This window comes from Lagenorhynchus albirostris, chromosome 11 (assembly GCF_949774975.1).
Source record: "Lagenorhynchus albirostris chromosome 11, mLagAlb1.1, whole genome shotgun sequence".
Classification (NCBI taxonomy): domain Eukaryota; kingdom Metazoa; phylum Chordata; class Mammalia; order Artiodactyla; family Delphinidae; genus Lagenorhynchus; species Lagenorhynchus albirostris.
Window position 1 is genome coordinate 91,763,039 of NC_083105.1, and position 17,466 is coordinate 91,780,504.

The following is a 17,466-nucleotide window of genomic DNA, read 5'->3' on the forward strand; positions in this document are numbered from 1 at the left end:
TTTACAAATAGCAAAAATGACCGTACAGAAGAGCAGCAAAGATATCCTTTTAACTGATGTTCTTATTTTACCATAGAAGAGCACCTACCTCGTAGAGTTGTTGTGAAGGTTAAATGTAAATATATATGAAGCTCTTAAAATAGTACCTGTCACACGGTAAATGCTCAAGAAATGTTACCTATCATTACTGTTGTATTATATACTATATCACATCTATTTCATCTATGCAAAACGTTTTATTGACTTATTTTTTTCTGGTTCCTGGCTCGGTTCTGGATCATTGTGGCTGCTGAATAAGTGACCGTATACGTGTCTGAAGAGCTGAGGCGGCTGCTCCCGCTTCCACTGTAAAAGAATCAGGAGCAATGACAACCATGGCTAAGAACTGTGCCGTAAGGAAAAGGAACTGGGCCACGTCTAACTGCGATCCTCGACGAATCAGATATTCTTTGCACCTTTCTTTTTTAAGACAGAGTCAAAAGCCAGCAAAACAAGTTCATATGTAAGACTCAATGAACAATCCTACGAATACAGGAAGCTTTGGGATCAGTACAGAATGTGATCCAGCTCAATAGCTTTCACCTCCTACAGTTACACCACAGGTCACATACATTACTTCATCTGAAATTATACTCAGATTAATTTATGTGTTCAAGGTCACAAATTCTGCAGGATAGAGCAAGAGTCCAGGTCTTCTAACTCCTGTGAACATGGCTCCTTCCCCTAAAACATTCTGAGAGATTCCTAAACAAGAATAAACCAAAAGTAGGCTACGAATCACTTATCTGAGCAAAAATATAAACACACCCTGGCTAAGATTTTACTTACAATGATGTATGATACTAGACTAACGTAGTTATGTATTTCCACCTTTCTCTCCTTAGAGAACTGTGTTTGAGAGAATAATCGAAATGGCTATCAAAATTGTAAGATAAAAATTATTATGAATGTAAATGACAAACCCCTTTCCTTTTGAGATTTATGATGCTAAATTAATGGGAAAACAAAAGCCATGAAGAATTCCAGACATGAGAGAAGAAATGTTACCAGACTTGCCCTCCTGCTATAAATAACTATATAACTGAGCAAAATACATAAGGCAACTATTTTTAGGCATTGGGAAATTGGCAGCTCAAGATACAGACCTTAAGATAATTAAGATATACAAATAAGCAGACAAGGACTTTAATCAGCTGTTACAAATATGTTCAAGGATTTTAAAGAAAGAATGATCTCAATGAGTGAAAAAATGGGAAATAGCAGAAAAATTAGAATTCTAAAAAAGAATAAATGGATTCTAAAACTAAAAATGTTCAGGAGCATAAATTTCAATGGATGGGCATAAAAGTAAATTTTAGGTGGAAAGTAAGGGTCAATGAACTTGAAGAAAGATCCACGTATATTAGCCACACAGAAAAACAGAGGCGGGGGAGAAAGATTAAAATTAAAATGAACAGGCGCCAGTAAGCTGTGAGACAATATCTAACACTCAGGTGCTTGGGTCCTAGAAGGAAAGAGAGTGGGGCAGAGAAGTCCTAAAACAACAACCTACAAATCCAAGAAGCTCAGCAAACTACAAGCAGGATGAATACAAAGAAACCCACACTTAGGCACCTCACAGTCAAATTAGTGAAAAACAAAGATAAAAAGAAAATACTGACTGGGTATTTGATAAAACATTACTTATAACAAGAAGAAATAGAATTCCAAGAAATGGAATGATATGGTTAAGCGCTGAAATAAAAATAAAACTGTAACCTGAAACTCTATATTCAGCAAACCATCCTTGAAAAATGGGAGTGAAATAAAGACATTTTCCAATGAACAAAATCTGAGAGAATTAATCACCAGCAGACTACAGGAAGGATAAAAGATGGAAATGACATGTAAAAGACTAGTTTTACTTAGTTTTTTTCCTTTTAATTTCCTTAAAAGACAAATGACTGTCAAAACAAAAATCACATCACTTTGAGGAATAGTTTATAAATAGTTGGAAGAAGAAGTACATTAAAATAATTCAAAGGACTAATGAGGGTGCAAATGGAACTGCTGTAAGGTTTTTACATTTGCGCCATTTGAAGTGTAAAGTGGAATACAGGCATACCTTATTTTATTGTGCTTTGCTTTACTGCGCTTTGCATTATTACACTTTACAGATATTGCATTTTCTACAAATTGAAGGTGTGTGGCAACCCTGCAACAAGCAAGTCTGTTGGCACCATTTTTCCAACAGCAGTTGCTCACTCTCTGTCTCTGTGCCACATTTTGGTAATTCTTGAAATATTTCAAAAATTTTCATTACTATTATATTTGTTACAGTGATCTGTGATCAGAAATCTTTGATGTTACTACTGCAAAAAAACATTACAACTCTTTGAAGGCACAAATGATGGTTAGCATTTTTTGCAATAAAGTATTTTTTAACTAAGGTATGTATACATTTTTTTAGACATAATGCTATAGTACACTTAATAGATTATAGTACAGTGTAAACATAACTTTTATATGAACTGGGAAACCAAAAAATTCATGTGATTTGCTTTATTGCAATATTCGCTTCATTGCAGTGGTCTGGACCCAAACTTGCACTATCTCTATGGTACATGTGTAATGTTAATTCTAAGCAGACTGTTGTAAGTTAAGAATGCACACTGTAATTTGCTAGAGCAACTACTAGAAAAATACAAAGAGGTTGTAGATAAAAAGCCAATAAAAAAATAAAAATGAAGTGCTGTATCTGATGAACCCAAAAGGTGGCAGGAAAAGAGGAACAAAAATAGATCAGAACAAGGAGGAAGCAAATGGCAAGATGATACAGTTAAATCCTATCATATCAATAATTATGTGAAGTGTATATGGACAAAACATTTCAATTAAAAAGCAGAGAATACCACAATGAATTTTTTAAAAATCTGTCTCTAAGGGATAACTTTAAATATATAACCACAGATGGGTTGAAAATAAAAGGATGGGAAAAAGATATACCATGCAAATGGTATAAGCACAAGAAAGCCGGTGTGGCTAGATTAATATTAGACAAAGTGGGGGCTTCCCTGGTGGCGCAGTGGTTGAGAGTCTGCCTGCCGATGCAGGGGACACGGGTTCGTGCCCCGGTCCAGGAAGATCCCACATGCCGCAGAGCGGCTGGGCCCGTGAGCTATGGCCACTGAGCGTGTGCGTCTGGAGCCTGTGCTCCGCAACAGGAGAGGCCACAGCAGTGAGAGGCCCGCGTACCGCAAAAAAAAAAAAAAAATTAGACAAAGTGAACATTCAGACAAAGGTCTAGTACCAGAGATAACAAGGGACATGTCATAATGATGAATATGCTAATTCAACAGGTAAACATACCAATCCTAAAAGTGTCTATACTTAACAACAGAGCTCCAGAGCTCCATAATAAAGCTAGAAAAAGCTGACAAAACTAAAAGGATAAGTATGCAGATCCACAATCATATCTGGAGATTTTAACAGCCCTCTCAGCAATTAATAGAAAAAGGACACCAAAGTGAAACCAAGCAAATCAGATCTAAAAAGTGTGATCAACCAACTTGAACTCTTTGAAAAGACTAATAAAACTGGCAGACCCCTAGCAAGACTATTTTCTACCAAAATGAAACAAAGAACAATAACAACAGAAAACAAAAATGACCAATATCGGGAATAAAAAAGGATACATAACCATAGACCCTACAGATATCAGACTAACAAGAGAATATTACAAACACTTCAGACCAACAAATTTAGCAACTCATGTATGTGTACAATGAAAAGCCACTAAGCAAACTCCTCATACATAGAACAACGTGACAGATCTCACAGCTATTACCTCGGGGGTGGGGGAGGGGGAACAAGCACAAAAGAGTACATACTATATAAGTATAATGTTCTAAAACTGGCAAGCTAATCTATAGCGATAAAATCAGGTCAGTTATTGCACCTGGAGCAGAAGGTAGAAAGAGTGGAACTGACTGCAAAAGGGAACAAAGGATATTCTGGTATGACGGAATATACAAATTGTCAAAACTCATCATATCATACACTTAACACTTGAACTTTATTGAATGTAAATTTACCTCAGTGAAGTTGATTTTGAAGAAAACAAAAACAGTTTTAAAAAATACTACAGAAATAGGATGAAACATGAGTTTAGTCCATAAATTTTTTTAATTTAAAAAATCTTTCAAAACATACTTCGTTTATGTTATATACCTTCTTAACAAAATAGGAAGCATAAACTGTGGGCCAGGAAGCGCATGATACTTCACAAAGATGTGCCTTTAACTCATGATAAGACCTAGCACAGTGCCTTGAGAGACAGCTGCGTTACAACTGAAAAAGCAACACACCTGAAGCCAGAAGACCTGGGTTCAAATAATGACTTATGTGATCAATTAGCTTTGAACCTTAGGCAAGTCTCTCCATCTTAAGTTTCTTCATCAACTACAGGGCTGGTGTGAAGGTGAAGAAATATTATTATAACGTATCTAGTAAAACACCTCACAGACAAAGTTATATTACTCACAGTAATAGACACTGATTAGATGAAGAAATGAAGGAGATAAACAATGACATGGACGTGGATACAAGCCAACAGGAACAGGGGAGAGCGTGTTTCTAGTCACATTTCTGTTTGTGGCTGTGATGGGTGGGATGGAGGATGGAACAGAAGTGTCCAAGCACGAGGACCTAATACCATGTTCCTATCCTATGCAGTAGGTGCAGGGAGTAGGACAGGGTTGGCTGCCAGCCCAGAATGAATATACTTTCACTGTGACCTGGATCCCGGCATTCTGGGCTAACTCCCTTGTCCTGGTGAGGAGCGTGAAAAGGGAGGCTCCTTGTCTACCTAAGACTCCAATGGGCTTTGCCCAGGTTCCTGAGAGTTGCAGCATCTTCTATTACTGGGGGCCTCTGAAATGCCAACATAACTGATGACCCACTCTTTAAAGTGATCCACTCTTCCCTATCCTTGGGTTTTCAGAGATTTCGCTCTAAATAAAACAAGCAGAGCAGAGATCTTTTGGATACAGCGGCAGTGACCAGAGTAACAGCTTCATTAATGCCTAGTTGGCTGATAGAGTTCCAGGGAACGATGCTTCGTCTGAGTCTTCAAAAAGTGCACGAGTAGAAAAATCTAGAGGGTGACCACAACAACGGCTCAGATTTAAGACCTGAGAAGTCACGTATCTTCCAAACATGGAGCCACTAGTAGGGCACCTAAAAATCCAATACTGAGTCACAGGATAGTATCTGATAGAGGTTTTAACAGATCACTATGAGGGCATGCAGAGGGGATAATAAACCAAGTGGTGGGGGAGGAAGCCGTATTGGGGAAATATCCTCGAGAAGAGTGACAACTATGCTGAATCTAAAGATGTTCAAGAGTTATTTGGGCAAAAGGCATTCCAGGCAGGGACACCGCAGGTACAAAGACTCCAAAGGATTGGACGGTGCCATGTGCAGAGCACAGCGGGTTAATTCCAGAGAGCTGGAGCATATGGTATGCAGGGAAAATGAGGCGATGGCAGAGGCACAGGCAGGGTCTGGAGAAAGACCCTTTTTATTTTTATTTTTTTGGCTGTGCCACACAGCTTGCAGCATCTTAGTTCCCCGATCAGGGATCGAACCTGAGCCCCTTGCAGTGGAAGTGTGGAGTCCTAACCACTGGACCACCAGGGAATTCCCTGGGAAGGTCCTTTTTTAAAGTCGGGCTGAAGGAATTTATATTGTATCTTGAAAATGAAGGGGAGCCACTGAAGGATTTTCAGCAAGCAGTACCATAACCAAACTGGCATTTTAAAGAGATCATTCTGGCAACGGTGTGGAGAACAGACTGAAAGGGGACGGAAGTAGATACATGGAAAACTGGTTAGGAGACCGGAAGTGATCCGTGTGGGGCGTGACAGTGGTCTAAGAGAGCAGCACACAGAATGGAGCGAGGACGTATTAGATACGGTAAAAAAGTAGAACTCCCGAGAATCGTTCACTGATTCACATGAAGGTAAGAAAAGGCAATCCAGCAGGACTCCCAAGTTTCAGGCTTGGGCGTATGACTGGCTAGACATGTTGTTGGTAAAGATAAAGAATAAGTCAAGCTACATTTCAAAATATAAAAAACAAGGACACTGCCCTAAATTTAAGAAGAAAAAATTAACACAAACAAAGCACAGGCTGCCTTAGACAGTATGGAGATGGATCTCTGAGAAAAATCAAACCCTAAATTCACAGAGGGGAAGAAGTCAGCTAAGGAAATTTCTGTCTAACATATGTTGATGAATGAATAATCAAAGAATAACACAGAAGGCAATTCACTAACAAGAGAGCCATCTACTGCCTTACAAGGATAGTGCAATGATAAAATGCCACTAAAAAACGTGGAAGAAAGCCAAGTTTGCGAACACTTCCCACTGCACACGTATTCATAAAGTATCTGACGCCCCACCAGAACAAACTCCAAGTGGTCAGCACTTGCAGCTAATAGCCAAATGCTCTGACTCACTTATTCCTTCTAAAAACATCAATGCAGTATATACCATCATTTCAATATAAAACCTGGCTTACCTGCCATCATGGCTATCATACTGGCTTTATAGACGTTCGTAAGAGATCCAAGTTCTCCTGTTGCTAAGATGGTTTTGAGACGAGCCTCCCCACAGGCCTTGCGAAACTGACGAATCTCATCATACAGGGCTGGGGAAGGAAATAATTGAGGCAGTTACAAAGCAGGCAAGTGATAATGTAACCTGGCAGCCGTTCAGAGCTGGTAGAACCCATCTCAGATTTAGGAAACATAAACCATTTGTCACTTTCTAAAAATCGCCCCAATTTAATATCACCTCAAGCATTCTGTTGCAGTTCACATCCTGTTACAAGGAACGCTTAGTTTGCTATCCTGAAACTCTTTCTATGCCGTGGCCCAAGGTCCTGAGCCATGGAGCTTTTAAAATATCATTATAATGACGTGGAAATTACAAATAGTTTTTACTGCTTCCATATGATGGTTACTTACAATAAAAAAGAAATCCATCTACCAGATACACAGGGGTATGCTACTTTGCAAACTGAAGAAAAAAATCCTCAGGTCCTTATTAATTCTCACATTCACACAAAGTAAGTTCTCTTGTTGGAATGTAAAGCAGGCCTTTCCTGAGAGCTCTGCTAATGGTAATAAAGACATAAGAGCTTGCCCCACTATCTGCCAGGGTATGTGTCTATATATCGGACTAAAAAGTGTTGAGCCAGGTAGTGATGGATATAGGTACACAAATCCAGCTGTAGAGGAATTCAGAGATGCAGCGTTGAATCTATTAACCTCTGACCCCAATAGCACATTTGGCTTTCTAGAACTCCATATAGGACTCTGAAAGCAGCTGGATTTAAAAAAAAAAAAAAAATTAGTCTCAAGTCAGCAAACTCAGTCAAACCATGAAAGTTATAATAAGATAAACAAAACTTGTCTTCTCAATCCTAGAAAACTTGAACTTAACCTGAACCTCGATAGAGAAAACTGAACACAAATAAAGGCAAGGATTCTATTACAAGATGCACAGTAAAGTCCAGTGTTCGTTGCCTCCAAGAGGCACCCACAGGCTTTTTAAGAAAGAATTGAATAGTTTAACAAATCCCTAATAATCAATAGTTTTGAGTATTAGAGACCATCTGAGATGCCACACCTCCCACCTTACCCTGTGCATCCCACATAAACTATGACAAAATCATCTTACCCACACATCCAATATGACAACATGTGAGAATGGTATAAACAGCCAAAGAATATGTGGCAATAACAATTTATATTCTTTTAACTCAGAGCATGAATCTTGGATGGAATGACATTTATTGAGTTACCAAATCTAAAAAGAGAAAGTTGTCCACTAAGAACTAACGACAAGGAAATCTCTTGATCTAAAAATTCAAGAAGGCTAGGGACTTCACTGGTAGTCAAATGGTAAGCCTCTGTGCTTCCACGGCAGGGGACAGGGGTTTGACCCCTGGTCGGGGAACTAAGATCCCACATGCTGTGCTGTGTGGCCAAAAGAAAAAAAAAAAAAATTCAAGGAAATCAAAAAATAACTAGAAACAAATGACAATGAAAAGTCGGTGACCCAAAGCCTATGGGAGGCAGCAAAAGCAGTTCTAAGAGGGAACTTTATAGCTATAAAAGCCTACCTCAAGAAACAAGAAAAATCTCAAATAAACAATCTAAACTTACACCTAAAGGAACTAGAGAAAGAAGAAAACACAAAACCCAAAGTTAGCAGAAAGAAAGAAATCATACAGATGAGAGCAGAAAAAAATGAAATAGAAACAAAGAAAATAATAGCAAATCAATAAAAAAAATGAAATAGAAACAAAGAAAATAATAGCAAATCAATAAAACTAAAAGCTGATTCTTTGAGAAGATAAACAAAATTGATAAACCATTAGCCAGGCTCATCAAGAAAAAGAGGGAGAGGACTCAAATTGATAAATTAGAAATGAAAAAGGAGAAGTTACAACAGACACCACAGAAATACAAAGCATCCTAAGAGACTACTACAAGCAACTCTATGCCAATAAAATGGACAACCTGGAAGAAATGGACAAATTCTTAGAAAGGTATAACCTTCCAAGGCTGAACCAGGAAGAAATAGAAAATATGAACAGACCAATCACAAGCACTGAAATTGAAACTGTGATTAAAAATCTTCCAACAAACAAAAGTCCAGGACCAGATGGCTTCATAGGTGAATTCTATCAAACATTTAGAGAAGAGCTAACACCCATCCTTCTCAAACTCTTCCAAAAAACTGCAGAGGAAGGAACACTCCCAAGCTCATTCTATGAGGCCACCATCACCCTGATACCAAAACCAGACCAAGATACTACAAAGAAAGAAAATTACAGACCAATATCCGTGATGAATATAGATGCAAAAATTCTCAACAAAATACTAGCAAACAGAATCCAACAACACATTAAAAGGATCATACACCATGATCAAGTGGGTTTTATCCCAGGAATGCAAGGATTCTTCAATATACACAAATCAATCAATGTGATACACCATATTAACAAATTGAAGAAGAAAAACCATATGATCATCTCAATAGATTCAGAGAAAGCTTTTGACAAAATTCAACACCCATTTATTATAAAAACTCTCCAGAAAAGTGGGCATAGAGGGAACCTACCTCAACATAATAAAGGCCATATACGACAAACCCACAGCAAACATCATTCTCAATGGTGAAAAACTGAAAGCATTTCCTCTAAGATCAGGAACAAGACAAGAATTTCCACTCTCATGACTATTATTCAACATAGTTTTGGAAGTCCTAGCCACGGCAATCAGAGAAGAAAAAGAAATAAAAGGAATACAAATTGGAAAAGAAGAGGGAAAACTGTCACTGCAGATGACATGATACTATACATAGAGGATGCTACCAGAAAACTACTAGAGCTAATCGATGAATTTGGCAAAGTTGCAGGATACAAAATTAATGCACAGAAATCTCCTGCATTCCTGTACATTAATGATGAAAAATCTGAAAGAGAAATTAAGGAAACACTCCCATTTACCATGGCAACAAAAAGAATAAAATACCTAGGAAGAAACCTACCTAAGGAGACAAGAGACCTGTAGGTACAAAAATTTTAAGACACTGATGAAAGAAATTAAAGATGATACCAACAGATGGAGAGATATACCATGTTCTTGGATTGGAAGAATCAATACTGTGAAAATGACTATACTACCCAAAGCAATCTACAGATTCAATGCAATCCCTATCAAATTACCAATGGCATTTTTTTACGGAACTAGAACAAAAAATCTTAAAATTTGTATGGAGACACAAAAGACCCCGAACAGCCAAAGCAGTCTTGAGGGAAAAAAACAGACTTGGAGGAATCAGACCCCCGACTTCAGACTATACTACAAAGCTACAGTAATCAAAACAATATGGTACTGGCACAAAAACAGAAACATAGATCAATGGAACAAGTTAGAAAGCCCAGAGATAAATCCACGCACTTATGGTCAACTAATCTATGACATAGGAGCCAAGGATATACAATGGAGAAAAGACAGTCTCTTCAATAAGTGGCGCTGGGAAAACTGGACAGCTACATGTAAAAGAATGAAATTAGAACACTCCCTAACACCACACACAAAAATAAACTCAAAATGGATTAGAGACCTAAATGTAAGACCAGACACTATAAAACTCTTAGAGGAAAATATAGGAAGAACACTCTTTTTTGGGGGGGTACGTGGGCCTTCCACTGTTGTGGACTCTCCCGTTGCGGAGCACAGGCTCCGGACGCGCAGGCTCAGTGGCCATGGCTCACAGACCTAGCCGCTCCGCGGCATGTGGGATCTTCTCGGACTGGGGCACGAACCCGTGTCCCCTGCATCGGCAGGCGGACTCTCCACCACTGCGCCACCAGGGAACCCCGAAGAACACTCTTTGACATTAATCACAGCAAGATCTTTTTTGATCCACCTGCTAGAGTAATGGAAATAAAAACAAAAATAAACAAATGGGACCTAATGAAACTTAAAAGCTTTTGCACAGCAAAGGAAACCATAAACAAGATGAAAAGACGACCCTCAGAATGGGAGAAAATATTTGCAAATGAATCAACAGACAAAGGATTAATCTCCAAAATATATAAACAGCTCATGCAGCTCAATATTAAAAAAACAAACAACCCAATCCAAAAATGGGCAGAAGATCTAAATAGACACTTCTCCAAAGAAGACATACAGATGGCCAAGAAGCACATGAAAAGCTGCTCAACATCACTAATTATTAAAGAAATGATAATCAAAACTACAATGAGGTATCACCTCACACCAGTTAGAATGGGCTTCACCAGAAAATCTACAAACAACAAATTCTGGAGAGTGTATGGAGAAAAGGGAACCCTCTTGCACTGTTGGTGGGAATGTAAACTGATACAGCCACTATGGAGAACAGTATGGAGGTTCCTTAAAAAACTAAAAATAGAATTACCATATGATCCAGCAATCCCACTACTGGGCATATACCCAGAGAAAACCATAATTCAAAAAGTCACATGCACCCCAATGTTCACTGCGGCACTATTTACAATAGCCAGGTCATGGAAGCAACCTAAATGCCCATCAACAGACGAATGGATAAAGCAGAAGTAGTACATATATACAATGGAATATTACTCAGCCATAAAAAGGAACAAAATAGGGTCATTTGTTGAGACATGGATGGATCTAGAGACGGTCATACAGAGTGAAGTAAGTCAGAAAGAGAAAAACAAATATCATATATTAACGCATATATGTGGAACCTAGAAAAATGGTACAGATGAACCGGTTTGCAGGGCAGAAATTGAGACACAGATGTAGAGAACAAACGTATGGACACCAAGGGGAGAAAGCGGCAGGGGGATGGGGGTGGTGGTGTGATGAATTGGGCGACTGGGATTGACATGTATACACTTGATATGTATAAAATTGATGACTAATAAGAACCTGCTGTACAAAAAAAAAAATAAAATTAAATTTTTTTTAAAAAAGAAGAAGGCTAATGTGCAGTTAACTTATGATTTAATTAATGATTTTTCTTCCTAGTACAATGTTGCCATCAAAAGCAAGCTTAAGAGTGAAACCAATGTGGATTTAAAACCCAACTCTGTCACTTCCTGTGTGACCTCAGGCAAGTTATTTCTCTCAGCTCACTTCCATCCTTAAAGAGTCAATAACAATATTTACTTTATAGGGTTATATGAGGATTAAAAGAGAAGATATATATACAGTGCTTCACACATTGCCTGTCTTACTGTAAGCACTCAAAAAGTTTAATCATCAAGCTCAGAATTCTAGTAAAATGAGTTTTCACTAAGTGTTGTGTGATAAAAGTCAAATCGTGCTGCATGGCCTGACCCAGCCAACTCTTTGTACTGCACCGAAATTTCGCTATACGGATTAGTGCTTACAACCAGTGAGCCATCAGACAAGGCTTGAAAATATTTTATCACAGCATTTGTTAAAGTGAACTTCGGCCTGTATAGCAAAATTCTTAAAACATTGATCCTGAGCATGTTTATGAACAAAATTACCACCAGCCTTTTTCTGAAACATATTACCTTTGACCCAGTGAATTTCTTCACCTACTGTTAAAATTAACCAGAAAAAACAGATGTATTTTATGACTCAATTATCAGCCACCTGGAGTTTACGCTTTTTAATCCATGATCCAAACAGAATGAACCAAAAATGGTCACTTCAAGCTTAACTGGATTTAACAAATATGGAACTAGTGCCTTCTGATTCTTTAACTGCCAACTCCTCAAATCATTTTACTGACCTATTTCACCACATAACAGGATCAAGGTTTTCTGAGCAAATAACTTAAATCTTTAAAGATCAACATTGGGAAAGTCATTATTTGTTTCTGTTACCATTCTGCCCAGAGTATACCAGGACAACTACATCAAGAAGCACACAACAGGTCTGGCCTTTTTAAAGCGTTGCCTGGGCTCCATCAAATGAATGCTTCTCCTTGGTCCTTTGAATCTTACTGAGTGATGCAAAGATGAAGAACAGATAGGGGTTTTCATCAGTACTGCAGCAACAGCAATGGCAGCCGATCCAAGAGTCCAGTGGCCACCAGCCAGCAGCATGGTACCCGTGCTGGCCGGTGGAAGCAACACCGGCAGTGGCCCTGTAAGCAGACTCTTCCTGTGGCACAGCTGGCTTATTCTCAGCTCCCCACTCTTTCATGGTCCTGCTTGTTTTCTAAGCCTGGTTCTCCAGGCTTCCCACTGATTCAGTGAGCTACTCTACATCCTCCTAATGAATCCCTTTTCAGCTTAATCAGAATTGTTTTCATTAGTTTTTAACCCACGACTCCAGTATAACACATACAGAAGACTGGGGAAGTATGGTGCAGTGGGCAACAGTGTGGGTGCTCCGACGGCCTGGATTCAGATCCTAGTTCTAAACTAATGTGTTGTTTGATCTGCACAAAATTACTTAACCGTTGCCTTGGTTTTCTCATCTATAAAATGGGGATAATAGAGGTTCACATATTTTGTGGAGTTATTTCGAGCATTAAATAGGTTACTATACATTAAAAGTCCTAAGGACAGTATCCAGCACCTAGTTAACAATCAGGGAACGTCAGTCACTTGTTCTCCTGCTGCTGGTAGTGGTGGTGATGCTGTTACAGTTTCTGCTGAGTGCTTATCACGTTCAGAGCACAAAGGGACTGACAAAAGCAGAGGACACCATGATCTACGTTTCCCAAAGAACATAAGATACGACCGCTTTGAGGCACTAGAACAGAAGTCTAGTTTACTATATCACAAACTTCTTTTAGCTTTGTTTAACTCAGAGCCGCCCATGCTCCTTTGGATAGCAGAGACTGTTGGTATAAGACAGTTTCGGCTACTTGCTAGTCATGTAAACTTGTAGGAATTACAATTTTTCTAAGCCTAAATTACTTAGGGGGCTTCAGTTTGCTCACATATTTGGGGGAAGATTAAATAGAATACATGTAGCTAGAAGAGTACCAGGCATGTGCTAAGCATTTAATTATTCCATACTAGTTTTCTATATTTTTCCTTATGTAGTTTCTGAAATCCAAAAATTACTTTAAAAAACAAATCAAAGCAAGTACTGTCCTAATACTTATAAAAATATACTTAGAATTTACAGATCTTACTTACAAAAAAAATAAATAAATAAACCATTTCACTCCAACACAAACCATGGAAGCCACAAGTAGTACAGGTAGCTTTGAACACCTGGCATTGCAGTAATAGTCACCCTGGAAACTAGATAAATGCCATATGCAAATCAAAGCAACTTGATGGCTTAAACGTAACCTTGTCAATCTCAAATCATAATCAAATCAACTTTCACTTTCCTTTCAATATGAATAAGCAAAACAATGAAAAAACTAATGGGTGGGTTTCCTCCTCATTTGCAGGGAAGGACAGCAGCAGGAAGTAGATTTATATAATTGCTACAGGACTATATATGTGGAGGAAATTAAAAGTGAAGTAATAAGTCCAAGAGATCCTCCTTCCAAAAAATTCCTCATTAGGAATCATTACCCAAAAGAATTAAAAATCCTCCAAGTTTTCAAAGCATCTTCCTTCAAAAATTCTCAAAGTGTTGTCTACACATTGAGGGACGCTCTTACCAGTGAGGGTTGGGAATTCTGGAAAACTTGTTAAGCACAGCCGGCCTGAGTACGCAGTACTGGGCCAGGGAGACAGCCTGCAGGGTCGAGAGACTGTTACATACAAGGGAATTGAGCAAATAAGTAACTATACTGATGAAAATGGGAGGAAAATTTCTCACTGACAAGAAAAAGAGGCATAAACATAGAAAAGGAGAGAGCAAGAATAACCATGTGCTGTTGGCTTGTAATGGAAGTTATCCGTGCGAACTCATGTTTCTAAGACAGATAGATAGATAGACAGATGTATGCGTGTTTGTATGTGTACTGTACACATTCCCATATTTTGTAGGGCTTTCCACTGAGAAGGCCTAGAAACAACCACCCTGTAGCAATGAATACACCTGGCACCCAGATCTTGGTTTCTAAATACCAGTCTTTAATAAAAGGAAGCAGAGCTCCTTGGGAAAATGGCTGATTCCAAGCTTGGGGCAGAGAAAGCTGAAAGTAAGCCGGAAATATCTTGTATAAGAGTTACAAGGAAGGTCTTAGAGAGAAACAGAAACATGTCAAAGGGACAGAGGAGCCAGTCTGAAGCAGGTGCCACTCCCCATAGCTGGGACAATTTGACCAAAATCAATAGTGACAGTAACGGATTATAACCAACTGAGTAAAACAGGCATCCACGGGTTCTTACAGAGAGGAAGAAAGGGAGGGAGGAGAAGGTAATGCTAACTAGTAAGTACAGAAGAAACGATGGAATTAGAAAATCACCATTTGGCAACTATGAGAGTAATAACCGAAGAATTATCAATGAACACTAAAACAACTGAGTAAAAGTTAGATAAGGAACAGGATATTAACATAGTCTCAAAATATCTCCATTCATAATGGATGTTAATTACCTATTAAAATACAAAATACTTATTAATTTTACAATGGAGAAACTTGGCAGAAACCATATTAGCCAAGTAAAAAAGTAACATCATCAATAATGGGACAAATCAACATGTTGGGACTCCTGAAATAATGCACTGAGAAGAACAGAGCAAAAGTTCAGTGTTATTCCTATCAAAAATACCTAACTTGAATCTAATCATGAGGAAACATGCAACACACCCGAACTGAGGTACACTTTACAAAATAGTAGACCTCTATTCTTCAAACACAAGGAAAGATTGAGGACTATTCCAGATTGAAGAAGCCCAAAGAGACATGTAACAATTGAATTTGGACCTAATTAAAACATTACTAGGATAATCTGCAAAACCTGAACGAAGTCTGTGGATTTAATGGTAGTATGATAGTGCTAATTTCCGGACTTTGATGGTGCACTGCGGCTTTGTATAAGAGCGTCCCTGTTTTTAGGAAATACACACTGAAGTATTTAATAGTAATGGATCAAGAGCTCTGCAACTTCATCTCAAATAATTCGAAGAAAAATTATATCTAAATCTCTGTCAATCTATCTATCTATCTATTGATATCTATCTGCCTACACACAGAGAGAGGGAGGGAAGGCAAAAAGATAAACGGGGTAGAATTTTATAATTGGGGAATCTTAGTGAAGAGTAAACAGGAGTTTTGTGTACTATTTCTGTAACTTTTCTGTAAGTTTTAAATTATTCAAAAACGAAAGTTAAAAAGTTACAACAAATGCTGTTGTAATTTATTTAGCATCCAGGTATTTTTCTCATGGGAGGGCTTTTGAAACTATCAACCATTCTACTATTTTGTAAAAAAAAAAAAAAAGCGTGATTATATGTGGCACATATTATTTTATAACCTGCTTTTTTTCCCTTTGATATATCATAGACATCTTTCCAAATTAATAAATACAGGTCTGTAGCACAATTTTTAATGGCTGTACAATCTTCCATCGCATGGTGGTAAATAATGTATTCAATCATCTTTCTATTATTGGATATTTAAGGTTTCAGGTTTTTTGCTCTTATAAACAATACTTCAGCAAACACCCTTATAGTTAAGTCTTTGCATACATCATGACATATTCCTTAGAGCATTTATTAATTTTTCTGCTCACATACTCATAGTACATATTCATTGTTAAAAATTCAAACATTACAGAAACAGAAAATTCTCCACTTAAAAAAAAAAAAGAACAATTCTTTCACGTACCAGAAAAATAATAATTTGGAAGGTTATTATAAAAGATGACTGACAAATGAAAATGGAATTCAAATACCATGACTGCAAATTAGTCAGAATAATGCAAAATTTAACAAAACACACACAGCAGAGAAGTGGCTGGCATAGTGATGTCACATTAAAAAACCTGATAATAAATGTTTTGACTTGTAACGAGGTTTTTCAGGAGTAGTAAGAGTGGGTATACGAGAAACCCAGGATGGATTACATTGTAGATGCTTAATCAATACAACGGCACAACCAGCAGAGGTGTGGTCTCCTGTCTGTCCCATCTCATCCCTCCTACTGGTGTTACACTGAGGAAGAGAAACGGAGGTCATAGCCTGACCTTCAGCTTGTCACTGCCAGTGGGAACAACAAGCGGGGCTGCGCTGGTGGAGTGGTCCCTGGTAGGACTCAGAGAACTCAGCCACTCTGGGAATGGCCTGTGTGCATGACGATGCTGATCCAAGGGGTGGAGGGGCTCACGCTGCATCAGTTTTAAACAGCATCCAAAACAGGGCGACCACTGGCTCTACCTTCTGCCTCCCCGTGTTAGCAGCAACTCTCATCTAAAGCATTCTACGTTTCTCTACCTAAAATTATCCTCTTTCTTTCCAGCTCCCACCTAAAAGGAAAACAAATTCCTAATTCTGTGGCTGCTGGCAACTTGTTAAGTTTTCTGGGAAAAGCACTGCTGTAGACATAGAAAACTATGTTAGTGAAGGTTTCATGTATAGGAATTATGAACTGAGTAAGAATCCAAGTGTTTAAAGACAGTATCTCCTATCTAAAAGCCACGAAGCAGATTTCCCTTTACATTTCATGCTATTCAAAGGCACTTAAAAAATAATTGTTAACGAACATATCTAAGCAATTATTTTTTGAGTACCGGAAAGATGTTCAACACTGCACATGAGTGGCCTGAAAATAACTCTTAAGATAATTATATGTACAGTCAAACACTTAATATAAAATTATACAGCAACCTTTTAATCTAAAAAAGCCACAAAATGTTCAAGAACAGTTTTCATCCACTAAAGCAACTAATTAATCTTGTAAGACTAAAACAGAGATGAGCTAAAACACGAGGTAGTAAAGTAACCTGCAAGAGATAAAACACACACATTTTTGTCAATAGTATTTGAAGTTCTGAAGAATCATA

At 38.1% G+C, this 17,466-nt stretch overlaps 1 protein-coding gene across 2 annotated transcripts in view; it reads right to left on the reverse strand.

Annotated features, from left to right (window-relative positions):
- The window catches only part of DERA (deoxyribose-phosphate aldolase), a 115,641-nt gene that overhangs the window by 40,354 nt on the left and 57,821 nt on the right, over nucleotides 1-17,466 (reverse strand). For both annotated transcript variants that reach the window (XM_060165352.1, XM_060165350.1), the window contains exon 6: nucleotides 6,562-6,690. In XM_060165352.1, coding sequence (XP_060021335.1) covers nucleotides 6,562-6,690 — 129 coding nt within the window. The remainder of the gene's footprint in view (nucleotides 1-6,561; nucleotides 6,691-17,466) is intronic.